We start from the raw sequence: 22541 nt of genomic DNA, 5'->3' as shown, positions 1-22541 counted from the left end.
TGTCCATTCCAGTTCTTGTTGAATATTTTGCTAAGCCTTGCTCCATTCAGCCTGACTAATGTCTGAAAGCTTGTCTATTTTCTTTTTTTTTTCTTTTATCATTCATATGTGCATACAATTGTCTATTTTCTAAAGCACAGCTTCCCTTAATGAGGAGAAGAGGGTGACAATATTTTGGCCAAAAACATTTTTTTTTTTTTGGTGGGACTGGAGTTTGAATTTAGGGCTCCATACTTGCAAAGCAGGTGGTCTGTCACTTGAGCCACACCTTCAGTCCATTTTGCTCTGGTTATTTTGGAGATGGAGTCTCACCAACTATTTATCCCGGGCTGGTTTCAAATTGCGATTCTCCCAATCTCAGCCTCCCAAGTAACTAGGATTATAGCTGTGAGTCTCCAGTACCCACCAACATCTTTAATTCCTGTCCCTTGTATGCTACTGGAGTAAGAGAATGGAGGCAATGATGTTAACATGAAGGTGCAAAGAAAATTAGCTGTAATTAAAATACAGAATTTCTATCTTGTGGGTGGAGTAGCAGCACTCTAACTGTGTTTTCTCCCACTCTGGATCCATGTTTTCAGTGATGGGGACAAGTTTAGTGTGGCAGCTTGGGCTTCCTGCAGCTCTAGCTGGGACAAGAAGTTTCTGGATGCAGTCCCTTATTCTTGCCAGTGTGTCTGTCTCTGTCTTGCTGCTTTCCTTTTTCTCTTTTCCAGATGATTGGTGATTAATCTATCCAGCTGCCGGTATGAGAGTGGTGAGCATAAGCCTTCAAGGGACCTACAATGGGGAGCTACTATAGTCCCCCAAGGGGGGGGGAAGGTCACCCTATGCTTACTTGAGGATGCAAGGGGCTGTCTCCAAATCTTGGTACTTAGTTATCCATGCTCCAGAAACTATTTGAGGAAGCTGGGAATCTCATTCCAAAAACCTACTGTGGTCAAAACCCGTAAACTCATTCTTGAACATGGTGAGTTGGGTATTATAGAACAGGCAACTATTTTATTTATTTTTTTTTTTTCAGGCAACTATTTTAGAACACAGAGTACAAACCAGCAGACTGTGGGCTGAACCTGACCTACAGGCTTACTTTGTACTACAGAGCACAAGTTCAAGTTCAAATGCCTTGGGTTGCTGTCCTTGTTACCAGCACTTCTTCCTTCCTAGGCCCTTCAAGGCATTTGGGTTTGTGTTGGAGTCAGCTCCTAGCTATTAGTATGAAAGAGGTAGGGGAAGAAGGATGTGATAACCTGTATGTGGTTTTGGACTACATTGTCTAATTTTTTTTCTCAGCAATTTGCCTCATTAATGAAGCTTGGCTCTGGCTCACATTAAGGATTGGTTTATATCCCCTGAACATTCAGGGCTTAGTGTTTGGAGGGAAGCCAGAGGCCTGCTTCCTGGCAAGGAGAAGCCAGGGCAAGTCAAACATTCCTCTCAGATAACCTTCTGAGGCAATCATTGAGTATTGGCTGTATTCTCCAACAGCTTTCACCTCTCCATGTTCTTTTCTTGGCAGTGGTACATCCATAACAGAGAAATAGATGGCTTCCAGTCTCAAGGAGCCAGCTGTCAATCTACTTCTTGGTCTGGGAGAACCTAGAGAAGGAACTTGACCACCTCATCACCCCACCCCAGCCTAACAAACCCGTGTTTCTTTAACTCCACTGCAGTGCGCAGGGCTGCCCAGCAGTATGGCCTTAGAGAGGGAGGGGAAAACGATGACTGGACTCTCTACTGGACCGACTACTCGGTGTCCCTGGAGCGGGTGATGGAAATGAAGAGCTACCAGGTGTTTTCCTCAGTTTCATTGTAGCTATCAGTGGGGCTGCCCTTCTTTATCACTGTCTCCCTAGGGGATCTCATGGTATTCCCATATCCCCCATTGTTCCTGAATTCTGGCTTCCTTTGCAGAAAATCAATCACTTCCCAGGAATGACTGAAATCTGCCGCAAGGACCTGCTGGCCAGGAATATGAGTCGCATGTTAAAGATGTTCCCTAAGGACTTCCATTTTTTCCCCAGGACCTGGTGTCTTCCTGCTGAGTGAGTTCTCTGCCCCCTTTTTCTCTCCACCTCCCACTTACACCTCCCACTAGCCCTGATTCTTTGGTTGCTACTTTCGCTTCCCATAAGGTCTCCCATCTCTCTTGCTACTGTTCAGGAAGAGAATGGATAAAGGGTGTGTCCAAGGTTGAGAAAACACAAGGTTCTGCCTATAAAATGAGGTGACAATTAGGGGCCAGGCGCCTCAGAGCCCATACCTGTAGTTGGATGAGAGTTTGTTCTGACCCTGAACGCTGTTGATTTTGAACTTGTTCCAATCATTTGACTGTGCACTTTCTGAATTTTTAAGGACATGGGTGCCTCCTGAGAGAGAGAGGGGTTGTGGTTAGCACCTAGGTTAGGAACAGGGAGGGCTGCCTAGCTTCTGTCCTTGTAGTGCCATTGGTAACAGGTGGCTTTTTCCCTTCTTGGGTCTCATTTTATCCATTAGAAATTAGACATACATTCTTAGCATGTGAAATGCTCTGGACCCCACCACCAAGTAGCAGGAGAAATGTGAGGTGACATCAACAAGACCTGGGGTACAGTGTTTGACACAGAGTCAAGGGGTTTGGAGAAGTGTCACTGTCAGACTTTACTCACTTAGCAAGGGCCTCAGAGAACTCTCCCTCTCTCCAGTCTGCCTGGCACTTCTCCAGACCAGGAGTGCCAGTGTTCCCAGGCTTTCAGCTCTGGAACCACTTCCAGGGCTTAGCAGCAACTTAGAAGGAATGTATTCCTCCAGATTTCATGGCCACAGAGAGGCTTTGTGGTTAAGTGGTCACAAGATTTCTTTGAGTTAAAACACAAAACAAGAAATGCAGACACATAAAATCCATTAATTTGGGTGTTTGTTTTTTGTTTTTATTTTGGGCCGTATTTGGGTTTGAACTCAAGGCTTGGTGCTTGCTAGGCAGGCACTCTATCACTTGAGTCACGCCCCCCCCAGCCCTGTTGTTATTTTTATTTTTGAGACATGGTCTGGCTGCATAACCCAGGCTGGCCTGGAATTCCTACCTAGCCTCCTGAGTGCTGGGATTACAGGTGTGTTGTTATCATGTCCGGCTTTAATTTGGTTTCTTTCTTCTGAAAATGTATCATTCACCTCCTCTGCTCTGGCAGAAGTGGAGGTGTCACAGGTGAAACACTAAAGCCCAGAGAGGAGTAGGAGATGTGGCCCAAGGTCATGTCACTTAAGCCAGATGCAGAACTTCAAATCTCCTATCTGCAAATCTAGAAAGCCAAACTACCCAGGTCATAGCGTTTATGGGGCGCGTAGCATGTGTCATCATTTTGCCTGCTATATGTCATTAACTACATGAGATGGGTTTTATTATCCACATTGTGTGGATAGTAAGATAGGCTTAGATAGGCCAAGTCCTCACAAAGGGTTACACAGCTAGCATATATGGTGTTGCCTCGATTTGAGTCCCAGTTCGAATTTCCTCCAAAGCCCACAGTCTCCACTGTGTGTGTACTGGTACTATCTTGACCACTGCTGGGCCACTGGGCATCTGTTGACCCACACGAGGGCTTTGTCACATCAGATAATTTTTCTTTTCTGCTTTTGTGGTTTTTAATGTGCCTGAGGATTGAACCCACGGTCTCACACATGCAAGGCTCTACCACTTAAGACAGACCTCAGCTATTTTTGGGTTTTGTTTTGCTTTTCCATTAAAAAGATAGCTTTCCTTTTCATTGCTCCCCAGCTAAAGGTGTGTCTTGTTTCCTCCCTGCTCTGGTAGCTGGGGAGATTTGCAGAGCTACAGCAGGTCAAGAAAAAATAAGACCTACATTTGTAAGCCGGATTCAGGCTGCCAAGGGAAAGGTATATTCATCACCCGGACGGTGAAAGAAATCAAACCAGGGGAGGATATGATCTGTCAGCTCTATATATCAAAGGTACTTCCTCATTGCGACGATTTATTTATTGTTCACAGCAGCGCCAGGCTCTAGCTCTGTGGGACGTGAAGTCAGTGGAGGGCAGAGGTGGGGATGAAGCTGAGCTCATCTTCTGCCGCTGGCTTTGTCAGACCAAGCCTTTTTTTTTTTTTTTTTTCTCTTTCAATACTGGGGTTTGAACTGAGGGCCTTGAGCCTTCTAGGCAGGTGCTCTACCTCTTGAGCGACTGCACCAGTGCTCGGATCAAGCCCTTGACTACAGGGCCTGGGTCAGAGTGTCTGTTGTCCTTGCACTCTTGTCTGTCGGTCCAGTGTCATTATACTAGCCCCTTTCCTCAAACAGATGAGAGCTGGGCAACCACCTCATTTATGGAGGCCCTCCTCTCATTTGGGAGGCGGAAGTGATTCTGGAGAGATTCATAGAAACCAGCTCCCCTCCCTGATGTAGGGGAGGGGGTTCATAGGTTATATTGGTGCAGCAAGTGGTACTGCAAGGAGGAAACCCTCTAGAAGTGTGGGTGAGGGGGAGAAGCACGGGCCTCCCCAGGCGAAGATGTCCAGGAGATCATTGCAGGAAGAGCTCTTGCAGAAGTGCAACTATAATATAGCCTTGGATAGTGACATGTGTCCTTTCCTCAAAGGACTTTTAATGTTACTATGCTTAGTTGCCAAGATATCTCTCAGAGGTGGTTTCTTGTGCCATTTAATGGATCAGGAAACCAAGGCACAGAATGAGTTTGTGACCTCTCCAAGACCACATATCAGGTCACAGAGCCCAAGTCTCTATTCTGCATCCCCCACACACATAAACCTGCACTTTACACCATGAGGCAATGATGGAGCTGAGCCCCAAAAGGAGATAGGAGCTAGTGACCTTCGTATGTGAATTTCTCCTCTGATGCCTACATGACTTCTGTCCTCCCCTTCCCAGCCTTTTATCGTTGATGGGTTCAAGTTTGATCTAAGAATTTATGTGCTAGTGACATCCTGTGACCCCCTCCGGATTTTTGTATACAATGAAGGACTGGCCCGCTTTGCTACCACCTCTTACTCCCACCCCTGCACAGACAATCTGGTAAGCTGAGGGGACACACCACCTCCCCCAACCCTTAGCATGATCACAAATCCTCTGTGCATGTGGAGCTGGCTGTCACTCTTTCAGTATTTATTATGACCCGGGCTCCACATGGTCTTTCATTTAGACCTTCCAGGAGCCCTCAGAATTAGGAGTTACAACCCCCACTTTACAGGTGAGGAGATTAAGGCCCAGAGAGTGTAAGGAACTTGTCCAGGGTCACACAGCTAGGAAGAGGTGAGTCTGGGACTTGTGGCCAGGTCTGCCTGACTTCAACACCAGACCCACAGTTCAAGGGTGCTGAAGGAGAAAAGACCATGGGTGAGTTTTCATGCCACCCACAACTTCTTGTCCCCCAGGACTCCTGAGGTTTCCCTAAGGAAGGCCACCCCAATCTCAGAAGGACTTGGAGTTTTGTTTCTTTCTTTCTGTTTTTTTTTTTTAATCTCTCTCTCTCTCTCTCTCTCTCTCTCTCTCTCTCTCTCTCTCTCTCTCTCTTTCTTTCTTTCTGGTGGGGCTGGGGTTTGAACTGGGGGCCTTGTACTTGCAAAGTGGGAGCTCTATCAGTTGAGCCACACCTCCATTTTGCTCTGGTTATTTTGGAGATGGGGTCTTGCAAACGGTTTGCCAAGGCTGGCCTTGCACCATGTTCCTCCAATCTCAACCTCCCAAGTAGCTAGGATTATAGTCGTGAGTCACCGTACCTGACTGAATTGGAGTTCCTCATACTCCAGATCATGGGGTACCCTTCTTACCTCCTCTGTTTTGTATTTTGCCTGTTTAACTAGACCCTAAGGCTTTCCCTTCTTTTTTTTTTATCTTTTTGAGCCCCAGGGCCCATGAGAGAGCACAGAGAGGACATAGAAGGCCTGAACTCCTACCTGATCCCACAGTCTTGTGTTTCCCCCCCTCCCCGCCCCAGGATGATATCTGCATGCACCTGACTAATTACTCCATTAATAAGCACAGTTCTAACTTCATTGAAGATTCTAACTCTGGCAGCAAGAGGTAAGGGAGCGTTTTCACTTTGTCTTTCCAGGATTCTACCCATAGCTCCTCAGTCCCTGATAGGGTTTCCATCTTGGGTCCCATGGTCTCAGCAAAGACTGCTTTGCCTCTCAACCCAGACTGGACTCCATGGGCTTAGCCCTCTGGGCTGTTAATCATTAAGAGGAGGTCACATCGTAAACCCTGGAAGGCTGGGAGGAGGAGAGAGATAAACATGAATGTTTCCCCAGCAGAATACATACACACACCGAAATATCCCTTGTTACAGTTGCCCTTCTGACATTTCCAGATCAACAGACGTTTATTTATTGCTAGTCTGCCACATAGAAGAACTTGCCAGCCGTGGAACCTGTGGTTCCCTTGGGGGTTGCTCCATTATAGATTCTCCACCAATGTGTCATGATGCCCTGGTGTCACATGACAGGTGGCTAGCTGGCTTTAAGATTCCCCTGAAGGGGGAATATGAGGAATTCACGAGACTCTCCACAAACAGCTTTTCCATTTGGGTTATTGTCTAACTGGATTTTTAAGAGGGTAGTGGACTGAGGAGTATGAGTGTGGCCAGGCAAGGCAGGGAAAGAAAGGGGGATGCTTGAGGTGGTGGAGCCCCTGCCAGGTGCCTGAGTACAATTTTTGTTGCTGAATTTTCACCACAACACTCTGGCAAAGGCATTCTTATGTACCCTTGGGAGGTAGTGAGCTATTGAGTTAAGTGTTGGGTCCATTTCACAGATGAGGAAACTGAGTCTCTGAGAGGTTCAGCTGTCCATGGTCACACAACTGTGAATGCTAGAGTGAGTTGAGAAGCTAGTGTGTCAGATTCTGAGGCTCCAATCTGGCTGAAGAGGATGTGGAGGCAGTCTCCCCCTTTTTCAGAGAACACCAGCGTCCCCATGTTGCCTGAAGCTTTCCTATTTCCTCTTTTCTCTGCCCAAGTGGTGGGCACCACAGAGCCTGCTGCAGTGGTTGAGGCCTGGTGTTTTGTCCCCACTCTGATGATTGTCATCTGTGTAAGCCTGGAAAAGTCATTTGATCTGACTGAGCCTCCATTCCTCAAGGCCGTTAGATGACCTGCTCTGTCCTGCCCACCTTGCGGGGTCTCTGAGAGGCTAAAATGACCTGTGTTGACTGCATGGTGTTCGGGTTATTATTATTTTTCACTAGTCTAAGGACTTTCATTGCTTTTTTTTTTTTTATGGTACTGAGGTTTGAACTCAGGGCCTACACCTTGAGCCACTCTACCAGTTCTTTTTTGTGATGGGTGTTTTTGAGATAGGGTCTTGGGAACTATTTCCCAAAGCCAGGCTGGCTTTGAACTGCAATCCTCCTGATCTCTGCCTCCTGAGTAGCTAGGATTACAGGCTCGGCTTCATTTCCCTTCTTTTATGATAACTGATATTGTCACCACACGTAGTGACTGACATTGTAATCCTAGTACTTGGGAAGCTGAGGCAGGAGGACTATGAGTTCTAGGTCAGCCTGGGCTACATAGCAAGATCATAGCTGAGAGGGAGAGAGAGAGAGAGAATTGATATTGTAGTAACAGGCCTCAGGCCATGCTGGAAGGGGTGTTGTGGGGTGGCAAGACTAAGAGGGCACAGAGACTGCACGTATTACTCTTTTTTTTTTTTTTTTCCTGGCAGTGCTGGGTATGAAACCCATGGCCTCATGCATGTTAGGCAATTGTTCTACCACTGACCTACACCCTGAGTCCTCAAATATTATTCTGCTGCCCTGCTTCCTCCCCTCTCCTTCTTTCTCCTTCTCCTCCCCTCCCTCTCGCCTCTCTGCTCTTCTCTGTGCACCTTTTCTGTTGGAGCAGTCACCTGGCCCCATGACCTACTGCCTTGCCCTTGCTTGGCTCAGCCTCTCTCCTCTGGAGCCCCATCTTTCCTCAGCAAGTGTGCCAGAGAGAGCTTCCTTTTATAACAAAGTCAGTCTCACAATAACTCGTTCATCCATGAATGGACCAATCCATTCGTGAGGACAGAATCGTCTCACAGGTCCCCCGTCTCAATACTGCCACATTGGGGATGAGTTTCCAACACATGAACTTTGGAGGTATGCATTCAAACCATAGCATGTCCTGGCCTATGGTGTGCTTCCCATATTCCCAGGTAGAGTTCTTTTCCTCTTTCCTCTCCCTTTTCCTTTCTTTCTTTTTCTCTTCCTCCTTCTCCTTTTTTTTTTGGTTTTGAGACTCAGTTTCACTATGTAGCCCAGGCCAGCCTGGAACTCGAGATCTTCTTACTTCAGCTTCCCAAGCAGCTGTAATTATAGTTGTGTACCCCAGCACTCAGCCATCCTCCCCATTCTCTGAGACAATCTGCTTCTCATGCTGAGGCCAGGTGCACTGCTAGTTAACTCCCCACTGGAATCCAGACTGAGCAGGAGCCGTACTCCAGTCAGAGTGAAAGACAGAAAAACTGCAACCCTGTTGGACTGTGGGGCAGACACCAGTCATCTTCCTTGAAGTGTGCTTGGCACATGGCCGATACTAAGGTGAATTGACTCACCGCTGGGCATTACGAAATTGCATAAAAATGTGAAGGGCTGTGAATCATCAAGAAAAGGCTGTTATGTTTTGTAATGTCTGCTATAAGAAGTCAGGGAAGTGTATAATCTATTTCAGGAACATTTATTTCCCAATTAGGCAAATAAGTTCTAGCCACTTGAAAGGACTGATTCCAACCAATGTGGAAAATCCATTTATGTGCAATTCTCCATTTTCTCTTCTTTTCTTTTTTTGGTGGGACTGGGATGTAAACTCAGAGCTTCATGCTGGCAAAGTAGGCACGCTACCACTTGAGCCACACCTCCAATCTGTTTTGCTCTGGTTATTTTGGAGACGGAGTCTCGAGAACTATTTGCCTGGGCTGGGCTCGAACCATGATCCTCCTGGTCTCAGCCTCCCAAGTAGCTAGGATTACAGTCATGAGTCATGAATGCCCAGTGTCTCCAGAACTTTCTGGTTTTCAACATGCTATGGTTGGCCTTGGATGGCCGGGGACAGCTGCCCTGCCTCATGGCCTGTGGTTTCTTTCTAGGAAGCTCTCCACATTCAACATGTACATGAAAAACCATGGTTACGACGTGGAGCAGATGTGGAGGGCTATCGAGGACGTCATCATCAAGACACTCATCTCAGCTCACCCAATCATCAAGCATAACTACCATACCTGCTTCCCCAGTCACACGCTCAACAGTGCCTGCTTTGAAATCCTGGGCTTTGACATCTTGTTAGACTGCAAGCTTAAACCCTGGCTGCTGGAGGTAAGCAAGTTTGGGCAAGGGGTGAAAACTGCCCCACTAGGGTCAGCCAGTTTCAGGAACTGTGCCCTGCTGGCTCTCCAGGATTGGTTTCAGCAATTTCCTCACCACTTCCTCCCATGGTACTTGCTACCCCTGCAGGACTTCACTCTTAGCTGAGAAGTGGCCACCAGAGGGGGGTAGATGGCTGGGAATTAGAGAATTCCTTGCGCCTTCTTGAGGTTCAAACAGACTTGCAGATGCCACCAATCTCAGACCCAGAGTGATCCTAATGATAGCTCTGCCTTTGGTAACAGGGTTTTCTTCCAGAAAGGGGGCGGTCTTTGTGAAAACTGGGTTGATGATGGTCCCTATCAGATGATGACTGTCTTGCCTGGCTCTCAGAGACTTGGATTTTTGAGTTCCAATTGTCAGTAGAGGGACTTGGTGTCTGCTGACCTGGAGGTGAGGGAGCCGCTCAACTGGTTTCCTGCCTCCACCATGGTAGGGAGAGAAGGTTCCCTGTCTCCCTGATTGGAGTGGTCCTCTGGAGCCCTCTCAAACAGCCATTCAGTGTGCACCATGAGGAGCAAAGCGTGTGAGAAGGAGTCAGAGGTGCTAACAGCCATTGGCTAACAGGTACCAATGCCAGAGGCATACTTTAGGGTAGAGATCTGAGTCGTAAATGGAATTCCTAGGGATTTGCCCTTCCTCACCCAACTCTTATTCTAAGGTCTATAGGGAGGGCTGTTTGGCTCTCCTACCCCAATAGTACAATAAGGCACCAGCAGCAAGTCTTCAGAAACTGCTAGAAATCTACAAATGTCACATAACACCTCTTCACAATGTAGACTTTTCTGTGGGCAGGAATGAAGTCTTCTCCTTCCTCCCACCTGTCTCCTACTCAGCTCTGGTCCATCTTTGGAAAGTGTCACTCCTTTTTTCCTTCCTACCTCCAAGCCTGTCTCTTTGGACTACCCTCTCCCATCCTGTTCTGTGGAATGCGTGGTGCACATGAGAGAACACATGCACACCAGATGGGGGGGCCAAAGAGAGAGTACCTTTCATGCTTCCAGAGGGGAAAGGACTGAGATAAAAGCTGGTTACACTACAGAGAGTTCCACTTCCTGCTTTTTTTTTTTTTTACTGTGGCTCTGGTGCAGACCCTCTCTCTGCTCACTTCTGGCCTTGGTAGCCAGGACCCTGAGGCAGGCACTGGTAAGACCTGGAGGTGGCATCACTCCTGCTTTCACCCTGAATATCCCTGTCCCCAGCTGCCATCTTGCCCTCACAGGTCAACCACTCTCCAAGCTTCTCCACTGACTCCAGGTTGGATAAAGAGGTGAAGGACAGTCTGTTATATGACACTTTGGTCCTGATCAACCTGGGAAGCTGCGACAAAAAGAAAGTCTTGGAGGAAGAAAGACAGCGGGGGCGGTTCCTACATAAGTGTCCTTCTCGGGACATCAGGTACAAAAGGAATCCCTAACCCCAGGGACCTTGTTCTCTGACTGCCCTGTTCTCAGTAAGACTGGCTGTCTTACTGACTTGACAGTGAACTAATTATGTGGCTTTTCTGTGACTTCTCTGAGCCTCAGTGATCTTTCTGTGAAATGGAGCTAATGATACATAAGATTGCCTCTACAACAATTTTTTTGGCAGGGTGGTACTAGGGCCTTATATTTGCTAGGTAGGCACTCTTACCACTTGAGCCACTCTGCCAGCCCGGTTGAATTATTTTCTTTATAGTATACATTTTTCGAAGGCTGCCTTTTTTTTTGTTTCTTTTTTGACTGTCCTGGGGTTTTGAACTCAGGGCTTCACACTTACTAGGCAGGCACTCTACCATTAGAGTCACTTCACCAGGGGCACTGTGTTTCTCAGGCGCTTTCTCTGCCTGCCCTGTAAGCATGGTGGGAGGAAGGTGGAATGGGTTGTATAGTCCTATTGTTGAAGTGAAGGAGACCAAGAGACTCTGGCAGGGGAGCTGACTTGCACAAGGTCACCTTGTTGGCAACAGCTCTGGACCCAGAGCCTGATGGGATTCTGGGGAGTGGCCAGCACAGTGAGGGTCTTCTCTGCATAATATGACACTGGATATCTCAGTGGCTCTTGGTTTCCTTGCTGTAAAGGGAGCTTATCATGTCTCCCTACCTGACCTCCACTTCCCCCAGGGGGCCACGAGAAAGAATGAGATCATCACAGCTCATAAAATCTCATTAGACTCATCCAAGAAGCCCTCAGTTTTAGCAAAACCCAAGCTGCCATTCTCCAAAGAGTAATAAGGGCATTGAATGGGAAGGTGGCGACAGCCTGCCTGGTCAGACTAAGCCAAGAGGGAAATGGGTTTTACTTATAACAGGAGAGAATTGGGTGAGCTGTCAGAAAGACTGCTAAACAGCTCTCTGTGTATTTTGACATTGGCTGTCCTGGGAGGGCTAGACTCTCCTTTCAAAGGAAACATTCTTGCTTTTATTTTAACAAAGGCTGACTGACCACTATTACGTGCAAGGCCTCCATCTGGCCTTAGGTGACACTCAGTCTGGACATGTCCCTTCCAGGAAAACTTAACTGTTTCCCTTATGTTTTGCTTCCAACAGGATGGAGGAAGCCAAGGGTTTCCAGGCAATTCGGTTACAGAAAACTGAGAAATATGAGAAGGAAAACTGTGGAGGGTTCCGGCTGATCTATCCTGGTCTGAATTTGGAGAATTATGAGAAGTTTTTCCAGGACAATAGCTCCCTCTTCCAGAATACTGTGGCTTCCAGGGCTCGGAAGGTGTATGCCCGGTAGGAAGGCTCCCAGGCTGAGGTGGGCAGGGTGTTCTGGGGATTGTACTTGACCTGCTGGGTGTCCAGCCTAAGGTGGCACAGACTCCATGCCTCAGTTCCTAACCTTGAAATTGCTGGGGGGAGCATTTGCTGTAGTCTCACAATGACCATGAACTGGAAGGTTCCATAGTACAGGGTGTCGTTAAATAGATGGGCAGCTGTTTCTAGAAACTCACCCCCCAAAACAGATATCTCCATCCCACTCGAGGATGTCCACCCCCTTGTGCTGCCTCCTGGCTTCACACAGGTGTGAAATCTACAACTGGAAGAGACTTGATTGAGTCCAGTCCCCACCAAACACCTCATTTTATAGAAGGGGAAGTCGGAGCAGAGAGGGGGGTCACATAAGCAAGACGATGTCAGAGAGAGACTAGAGCCTCCCTGTCTCCTGACTCTGGAGACCAAGGGATTTCACTGTATTATATACCTTTTGTCCACCCCCAGGATCCATTGGTCAGAGGGCCCAACATATGAAGTGGTCCGACATGGGCACCCCTGGCCTTAGCTTCCTTCCCACACCCCCTTTCCAACACCTGCCACAGAAGGGGAGTGGCTTACTGGGAAGTGGAGAGGACATGGGGGTACAGCGATGGGGGTGCAACTCCATTTACCACACATCTCTCCTTGAGAGGATGCTATTCCTCAACCTGGGGATGGTTAGAGGTATGGCTCTTTCCTTCCCACGCTGCCCTTTGACCTTTCTTTACTTGTGCAGCCTGGACACCTGGGGGAGGGAAGTGGGGCACTCCATCTTCCCACTTGTCTGTCTGTCCACTGAGGAGAATGCCTGCCTTTATAGCTGGTGACACTCACTTGTTCCTCAACTGGCAGGCAGCTGATCCAGGAGCTGAGGCTGAAACAGGAGAAAAAATCCTTCCAAACGAAAGAAAAGAAGGTGGAGACACAGGGCGAGTCAGCAGGCGAGCAAGCGAGAGGCAGAAGTGCAAGGGGCAGGTCCCAGAGACAAAAGCAGAATTGCAAGACTGCCATCCACACCCCCAAACAAGTAAACCCGGGTGGGAGGGGAGCGTGCATACGCAGCACCCTTCCCCAGCTGGGGCCCATCTGCAGGGGGGATGCTGTGGAGACCACTACTCCGAGCCCAGACACACCAATGGGCTGCACAGAGGGCTGCCACAGGAAGGGGGGAGCCCCCTTGGAACACACACACAGCCTGCATCCATCTGAGGATGCCTCCATCCAGGCAGCAGAGGACTCTCTCTGGTCCATCGTTCTTATCTTGCTGGGAGGCTGGGCATGATCCCATGTAGGGAGCAGGCACCAGGAATATGCGTGTCCTCACATCCTCAACCCCAACCTGGGTGGGAAGGCTCCCTGTAGCAGGCCACCAGGAAGAGCTGCTGGGAGGCAGGACTCAGAACATTACATGGGATGATGGACTATAGCCGGGGTCCTCTCAGCATAGGGTGGCCCAGCCCCAGGCATAGACAGCTGTCCTGTTGTCCTATGATCTAAGTCCTTAGCTTCCACCTTCTCTGCCTAGTGTTGTCTTCTAGTTCAGTGGAAAGATGCAGGTGTCTTTTCAGTTCATCTCCTTTATCTTAAAGACTCACATGGAAGGACAGGATTAGCTGTTCGGCTCCCCACTTCCCCCTACTGGGGATTAAACTCAGGGCTTCTTATTTCCTAAGCCCTACCATTTTAGTCACTTCCCCTACTCTCTCCACACACACACCTTTTTAAACTTTGTTATAGGGTCACAGGCCCTGTGGGAATCTGATAAAAGCTATGGAATCTCTTGCTGTAAAATACACAAGGCACCTTTTTTTTTTTTGCAGTACTGGGGTTTGAACTCAGGGCCTATACCTTGAGCCACTCCACCAGCCCCCCCCCCATTTTTTTTTTTTTTGTAATGGGTTTTTTGAGATAGGGTCTCACAGACTATTTTCCCAGGCTGGTTTCGAACCACAATCTTCCTCATCGCTGCCTCCTGAGTGGTAGGATTACAGGGAACAAATGGCTCCGGTTTATTTTGTTTTTGCTTTTTTTGGTAGCACTGGGCTTGAACTCTGGGTTTTATGCTTGCTAGGCTGGTGCTCCACACTTGAGCCATACATCCAGTCCTTTTTTACTTTGTTTATTTCTAAGACAGGACCCAGGCTAAACTGGATGTTTTTGATTTTTGAGACAGGGTCTCACTATATAGCTCAAGCTGACTGCAAACTCACTCTGTAGCTTAGGGTGGCCTTGAACTCATAATCCTCCTACCTTTGCCTCCCAAGTTCTGAGATTATAAGCATGTACCACCACACTGGCTCAAGATGCCTCTTTCTTTTTCTTTCTTTCTTTTCCTTTCCTTTTCTTTTCTTTCTTTCTCGCTCTCTTTCTTTCTTTTTGGTGGCACTGGGGTTTGAACTCAGGGCCTCACACTTGCTAGGCAGGTGCTCTACCACTTGAACCACTCCATCAACCGCCCCCCACCCCACCTTTTTGTGGTACTGGGGATTGAACCCAGAACCTTGTGCACAGTGTACCATTTTAGAATTGCACTTTCAAGTGGCTCCAAGACCCTCTGAAACTGCCATGTGTCCTCTAAAGGTCACAGAACTCCAGGCAAAGAGTCCTAGATTAGAGAGACTTTGCTACTGACTGTTTTCCTTCTCCTGTCTCCTTTGCACCTACCCTTGGGTGCAGATGAATTTGGAAGTAGACAAGCTGGGTTCACAAAAGCTCTGTGTTTGATCTTCTTCCCAGTACTTCCAGCCACTGGTATTAGCGTCCTGCACACCTGACTTGTTCTTGAGTGTCAGAGACACAAAGAAAAACAAGACAGACAGTAGCCTCAACCAGGAGGCCCCCAAGAAGGAGGCTGGCACCATTTTCCACAAGTCTATGCCTGCGAGGTACTATAATTCTGTACCTGACCTGAGGAATTCAAGTCTTACCTGCTTTGGGATAGAGCTCTGTAAACCCAATTCCAAGGAGGCCAAGTCAGCTTTGGCTGTGAATATATTTGACAGCAAGGTGGTAAGTAAAGGACTGGCTCTTGGAGGGAGTGGTCCCTTCTCCACCGCTGACTTACTATGGCCCTTTGAGTGGCCCTCCCTGGGCCTCAGTTTCCCCCACTTGTGAAGCCAAAATTGAGGAATGGCATGCTAGCCGGGAGAATGGGCCTGGGACAACTATTAGGAAGGCCACCCTGTGCATCTCCTTTCTTTTTTGTACTTTTTTGGTTCGTGGTATGGGGTTTGAACTCAGGGCCTTGACTGGCTAGGCAAGTGCTCTACTGCTTCAGCCACTCTGCCACTTCACATCCCATCTTCTCCCATCCAAGTACTGACCAGGCCCGACCCTGCTTCGCTTCCGGATCAGACGAGATCGGGTGCGTTCAGGGTGGTGTGGCCGTAGACATCAGCCCATCTTCTTAAGCAAGTTATTACCTACGCTGTTTCCTCAGGCTGTCTGGCAAATTGCCACAAACCTGGTGGCCTAAAACAGTGTGATCGCTTCTCTCACAGTTCTGGAGACTGAGGCAGGAGGAATCTAACTTAGAGGCCAGCCTGGGCCACAATAGAGAGCTCCAGGCAAGCCTGGACTATGCAGGGAGACCCTGTCTCAGACAAACAAACAAACAAACAAACAACAACAACAAAAACAGGGATGGGGGGGATGGCTCAAGTAGTAGAACATTTGGCTAGCAAGCTAGCACAAAGCCCTGAGTGCAAATCCCAGTATCACCGAAACCAAAAACCCCTAAAACTTTTTCATAGCAAAGACAACATTCAAGAATAAAAAAACTCCTAGCTACTCAGGGGCAGAAATCAGGAGGATCATGGTTCAAAGCCAGTCCAGGGAAATATTTCTTGAGATGCTATCTTGATGGCTATTAAAATAGGCAATGAGGCTGGGCGCCAGTGGCTCACGACTGTAATCCTAGCTACTTCGGAGGCAGAGATAGGGAGGATTGAGGTTTGAAGCCAGCCCAGGCAAATAGCTTTTGAAACCCTATCTCAAAAACACCCATTACAAAAAAGGGCTGGTGGAGTGGCTTGAGGTGTAGGCCCTGAGTTCAAGCCCTAGTACCGCAAAGATTTTAGATCATTTGCCAAAGAACTTGGCAGCCTTTCTATCGAGATAGGGTCTTGAGAAGTATTTGCCCGGGCTGGCTTCAAACCGTTTTAAATGTGCAATTTGGCATTAAGGACAATGGAATTTGTACAATCATCATTCCTATCCATTGGCAGAACCCTTTTATCACCTCAAACAGAAACTCTGTAGCCACTAAATTTAACTCTTGGCTGAGGGCATGGCTCAAGTGGCAGGGTGTTTGCCTAGCTAATGAAAGGCCCTGAGTTCAAGCACCAGTACTGCCCAAAATAAATAAACAAATACAGTCATACCTAAATAAATAAGTAAAATCAAAAAGAAAAGAAAAGAAAAATAAAATTCATTCTCCATTCTCTCTTTCCTGCAGCCCCTGGTAACTTCTGTTTTAGTTTCTGACTCTAGGATTATGACCATTCTAGCTACATCAAATAGGTGGGATCATAAGATATTTGTACTTTTATGTCTGGACTATTTCACTTAGCATGTTTTCAAGGTTTATTGATGTTGTAACATGCATTGGAATTTCCTTCCTTCTTTTTCTTTTCTTTTTTTTTTTTGATGGCACTGGGGTTTGAATTTCAATTTAGGGCCTATACACTTGCTAGGCAGGTGCTTTACCTCTTGAGCCACTCTGCCAGCCCTTTTTTTTATGATGGAGTTTTTCAAGATAGGGCCCAGAGAACTATTTGCCCAGGATTGGTTTCAAATGGCAATCCTCCTGATGTCTGCCTTCTGAGTAGCTAGGATTAGAGGCGTGAGTCACTAGCTCCCAGCAGAACTAAAGTTTGAACTCAGGGCAAAGCAGGCGCTCTACTGCTCGAGTCATCCCTCCAGTTCATTTTGCTCTGGTTATTTTTGGAGGTGGGGTTTCATGAACTATTTTCCCCACCTGGCCTCAAACCATGATCCTCCTGAGCTCTGCCTCCTGCATAACTAGGATTGCAAGTGTGAGTCACCAGCGCCCGACTTCCATTTTAAACATTTGAAATGACCATTTCTGCTTGTTTCATGCAGGAATAGCATAGGAAGGAGCCATTTGGTCCCCCACAATCTTATTTTAGGTTGTTTTCTCTTTTAGCCCTTTACCTCAGTAGAAATTTCCCCAGAATCCACCCAGGTCTCAACCTCTTCAGAGTCTCCACCAAACTTGAGCCCAACCACCAGGTCTGAATGCAGTAGCCCAGAGATTGTCAGGGTGGTCTCCTTTAAATGCAAGCAGCCAAAGACCCCCCAGCAGCTCATCCAGGAGAAAATATTAAAGCCTTCTCTGCGTACAAAATCCCAGAGCTTCTCACGGAGTTTGAACCCAAGCTGGGCTTTGCTGAAGAATGATATGAAGAAACAGCAGCATCTAATGTCAGCAATATTAACCAATGTTCAGCTGAGAGGGAGGCTTTCCTTCTTCCCACCTCACTGCAGCCCAAAGCTGGTGCTGAGGGACCCATCACGTGAGTGCTGGTGTGTGCAGAGGTGTGGCAGTAGCTTGGGTGTGTTAGTCAGCTTTCCATTACTATGACCAAATGCCTGAGATTATTAACTTATAGAGAAAAGGTTTGTTTGGGCTCATGGTTTTAGAAGTTCCAGTTCATGACTGGCAGACCTGTTGCTTTTAGGCCTCTGGCAGGGGCACTTAATGGCAATGGTGGGAGGTGTGTGATAGAGCAAAACCACTCACCTTATGACCAGGAAGCAAAAGATGAAGAAGGGGCTGGGGTCTTGATAATCTCCTTCGAGAATGACCTAAGAACCTCCCACTAGACTCCACCTCCCAAAGGTTCCACCATCTCCCAATAGCATCACATTGGGGACCAGGCCTTTGACACATGGGCCTTTAGGGGGACACCTGACATCCAGACTATAGCTTTAGCCAGGGATGGTGATCGTGCCTGAAATCTGTCTGAAATCTGCTGAGGCAGCAGAGTCATGAGTTGGAGGTTCTCATTCTGATGAAGTGGTCAGCTGAGTCTGTACCAATAATAGGCAAGAGAAACAACTCAGAGGAAAGAAGTGATGGCTGATTCTGCTTCCCAGAGCTTCAGCCAGTTTTAGGCCATGGGAAGGGGCCTCCTCCAGGAATTTGTCATGAATCCAGCAGCACAAATTGATGATACCAATGGCTTTGACTTTCCAGAAAACTCCTCCTTGCCCAGGGAATTGTGCTCCCACAGCCGCTGCAGATCTGGCAAGAGGAGGCAGCTGGACGTGCCCCCCTTCCTTGTCTTGCACAGTCCTCACATCCAGAACCAGTCTCTGAATGACCTACTGGTGGTTGCTACTCCAGCCCGACTGGACCAGAGGCCTGGCAGAAGCCATCCATGTGCTATGAGGAACCCGTGTATACAGGATCGGGAAGTGTACAGTCACTGACTGACCTCTGGCCAAAAAGGATGTGAGAGGATCTAGGTAGGTAACTACATGGGTTCCCTTCACATGTTGGGCATTGGCAGGCACATTCTCGATTTTTCTGGAGGGTTGAGTATGTGGGAGGAGGGAGGTATTGATGAAGACAGAACATAGAGGTAAGTAGACAATTGAGACTTACTTCAGTCAAAATGTGAACCTTTGGAGTCATCTTCCTCACCTAATGCAGACTGTGACCTGGCAGCCCTAGTAACCAGTAGCTCATACTTCAGGAGTGCCTGTGACGAACAGCTGCCCACAGGCATCACTTGGATGCATGTAAAAATGCATATTCCAGCAGTTAATCCCAGTCTTGGGAGGCTGAGGCAGGAGGATTTGGAGTTTGAAGCCAGCTGGGGCTACATAGCAAGATCCTAAATTAATACATTTTAAAAATGCATATTCCAGGACCTACTCCCAGAGTTCTGAACCTATAGGTCCTGAGAGGCAGGTCCAGGCATCTACATTTCATGAGCTCCTCTGATAGTTCTCTCATCACACTTAGAGAACGGGGTCTGGTGTTTCCTAACTTCCCTCATGGAAGAGTCATGGGGAGTCCCTTGCTAAGCCTATGGTCCAGGCCAGACCCTGGGAAACTATGACTGTGTTCAGTCTGGGATGGAGCTCTGGGAATCTGTCTTTTGAATAAATATCTCAGGTGTGAATGGTAAAGAGTCTTACATCTAGACCTAGGCCTGAGCAGAGAAGCTGAACCTTGTGCAGCCAGGCCTGACCTACAGGTCTGCGACTGGAACAAAACTCCCTGGTCCCAAGCTGAGTGTGGTGGTACATGCTTTTAAGTCCAGCACTCTGGAGGCTAAGACAAGAGGATCATAATTTCAAAACCAGTCAGGGCTATACAATGAGACCCTGTCTTGAAAAACCAAACAACCACCACAAACTCTCTGGTCTTTATTGAACTCTAACCTATCCCTGAAGGTATTCAGCACAAGGTTTCTAATTTTCTGGTTCTAGAATTTTAAGCAAGGATGGTTATTTATGGCTATTTGTGTTCCTGCTACAGGTTGAGTATCTCTTATCTAAAATGCCAGCCAGGTGCTGGTGGCTCAAGCCTGTAATCCTACCTACTCAGAAGGCAGAGATCAGGAGGATCAAGGTTTGAAGCCAACCTGGGCAAATGGTTTGTGAAACCCTATCTCAAAAAAAAACATCACAGAAAAAGACTGGTGGAGTGGTTCAAGGTGTAGGCCCTGAGTACCCCAATAAATAATAAAATAAAATGCTTGCGACCAGAAAATTGGCTTGAATTTCAGATATTTTTGGACTTGGGGATATTTGCACATACATAATTAGGTATCTTGGGGATGGGATTCAAATCTAAACATGAAGTTTATTTATATTTCACATACCTCTTATGTACTTAGCCTGAAGGTTTTATATATATATATATCTGTTATTATGTTATTCTGTATATAAATAAATATATATATATATTTGTTGTTATTATTATTATTATTTTGTTTGAGGATTCCACCCAGGGTCATGCACAAACTAGGCAAGTACTCTACCACTGAGCTACAATCCCAGCCTTGTACAATAGTTTTAATAATTTTGTGTGAAGCAATGTTTCATGTGGGAAATTTTCTACTTGAGGCATCATGTAAGTGTTCAAGTTTTGGATTTGGGTGAAGTTTGGATTTTCAGATTAGGAATGTTCAATCCGTATTTTAAAATGGGGAGGGTAACAGAGCAGATTGCAATGAAAATTTTATTCACTAACACTGTTAAAATGAAATAATAATCGGCTGGGTGTGTAATTCCGTGGCAGAACATTTGCTTAGCACGTGTGAGGTTGGCAAGGCAGATGTTTTTGCCTAATCACCTGTTTGCACATGAAGAAAATCAAGGTGTGAGGACATTAGATGACTTGCCCAATGTCATGCAAGTGATAGACTCAAGACAAATAGCCCAGTGTTTCTTCTTGTCACAAACTTAGAACCTGCCCTGATCCATGTGAAGAAAATTCTTCCATTTTTCTGCCGAAGTTACTGTAATCTCACAGTCCTTCTCCTGGATAGGCTTTTACAGTGGGCTGGTCACTGAGCCCAGGGTGGAGATCTGTCCAACAGTTGAATTCTGGGGATTAAATAACCCATTTTATAAGATGGGGTGGGGGCTGGAGATATGGCTTAAGTGGTAGAACAGCTGCCTTGCAAGCACCAGGCCTGAGTTCAAACCCCAGTGATACCAAAAATAAAGTTTGGGATAGAGAGCTGCAGGAAGATGAAAACTGTGCAGGGAAATGAGTTTCAGGTGACTGTGAAGCACCTGATCCATAGGTAGGATGAGCCACTAGGTAATGATGAATTAGTTAACTTTAGGGCTGGGAGGGTAGCTCAGTGGTAGTATATATATTGTATATATACTAGCTTGCCTCGTATATGCAAGGCCCTAGGCTCAATCCCCAGCTCTACAGTGAGGGGGAAAAAGGAGAAGAATAATCAATTGACTTTTAACATTCTGGATGCTAGTTTGAAAGAAAAATCTTTTTTTATTCTTTCAGAATCATACTGGCTCTTGTCCTTTCCTACCTCTTACTCCAAAGAAATGGTTTGTCTCTTCCCACGGTGTCTATAATGTCTACAGACTCAACTGAAAGTTTCATTTCCTCATCTCAAAATCCTAGTCTGATATACACCTCCCATTAGCACCACCAAGGCCAAGGATCTTGCTTTTATGACCTCCCAGTAAGCTTACAGTGCTATAGGGCCATGACTTCCAGGGGTCGATTGGTGCTGCCCCAGGGCTCACCCCTGTTGTTTCGGTAGCATCTCTCCTCTGGGTCCCTCACGTGGCACCATCATCCAGAATGCTCCCCCAAGTGCAGCAACTTGGGAGAAGAGATTCAGGAGGAGTCATAATTTTCAGAAGTCCAACACCCCCAGTCCACCAACAGGCCTGGGCCAGTTGGTCTTCCTCTCTGAAGAAAAGAGAGAGGAACAAGCCTAAGTGTTGTGGACAACTCTGAACCCCAAGTAAGAGAACTGGGGCAGTTGCAAATTCACCAGTGAAAGATCAGACCTTCTCCCACCCCGGCCAGCCCAAAGAATAGCTAACTCAGTACCCAGACATCTTCCCGCTAACTCCCCTTCCAGCTAACTCAATCTTGCTGGCAAAGACAGAGGTGATGTGAGAATACCCAGTCTGCAGAGGTATCTTCCATTGACCTGCAGAGATGCTATGCCTTTCCCTCGTGTGTACATTAATAAAATAAAATATGCTCAATGCCAGCACAAGGAGCCTGATCCAGGGGGAGAATGGGAAAGGAAGTTAAGAAAATAGTTCTCCTGAGTACCCCTCACCAAGAAAGTGCCAAACCTTTTGAAATGTATTAGGAGCCTTTGAAGAATTTCTTGGGATGAATGGTCTACAGTAACCCCAGAGCCTGAGGTGATGCCTCCACCTCCACCCAGCACAGGGCTTGCCTAGACTTTCGGTATTAACATGTCACCTCATTTGCCAGTTCACTCTGCCCTCTCCAGGAATGTGACCCAAGCTTTTTTGCCTCACTCGCTCTTCTCACACTAACTCTCCAGTGAGAGCTTGCAGGGCAAAAATAGGGAGGGGTAGAAGTGTGTTCACCTGCTTCACAATGGTGACCCGGCTTTGCCTTGTGGAGTCCCTATGGAACAAATTTCTGGCCTCCTTAAGAATGTCAGGGAAATTGGGATACTGGAACCCTACCATATTCCTCAAACAAAACACCTGAATTATCCAAGATGTTGAAATTAAACTCAAGTCATATGTCCAGCTGTGAAACACAGACACACCCATCTTCATTCCCATCTGGGCCTGGATTTCAGGGATTCCCATAGAGTATTTCAGTAAGTAAGTCAGGGTCACGTGGATGGAAGGAGGCCCTGGTTAGCACAGGCAAAATCTTCACATCAACCTCCACCTCACCAACCCTGCCCAGTGCCATTCAGAAGGCTCAAAGAAGATG

General features: G+C 47.2%; 1 protein-coding gene across 1 annotated transcript; it reads left to right on the top strand.

Annotated features, from left to right (window-relative positions):
• The first annotated feature begins 17 nt into the window (after positions 1-17).
• Ttll6 (tubulin tyrosine ligase like 6) lies at positions 18-21786 on the top strand. Its single transcript, XM_020173940.2, is given in 14 exon segments — positions 18-757; positions 1674-1792; positions 1915-2045; positions 3791-3947; positions 4878-5021; positions 5944-6029; positions 9077-9302; positions 10573-10748; positions 11879-12067; positions 12941-13115; positions 14825-15097; positions 17256-17625; positions 18309-18568; positions 21102-21786. Coding segments are annotated over 13 exon segments (2301 nt in total). The 5' UTR covers positions 18-757; positions 1674-1771; the 3' UTR covers positions 21195-21786.
• The last annotated feature ends 755 nt before the right edge of the window (positions 21787-22541 follow it).

This window comes from Castor canadensis, chromosome 11, assembly GCF_047511655.1.
Source record: "Castor canadensis chromosome 11, mCasCan1.hap1v2, whole genome shotgun sequence".
Classification (NCBI taxonomy): Eukaryota; Metazoa; Chordata; class Mammalia; order Rodentia; family Castoridae; genus Castor; species Castor canadensis.
The sequence above is the reverse complement of the archived record's forward strand: the minus strand, read 5'-3'. Positions and strand labels throughout refer to the sequence as shown.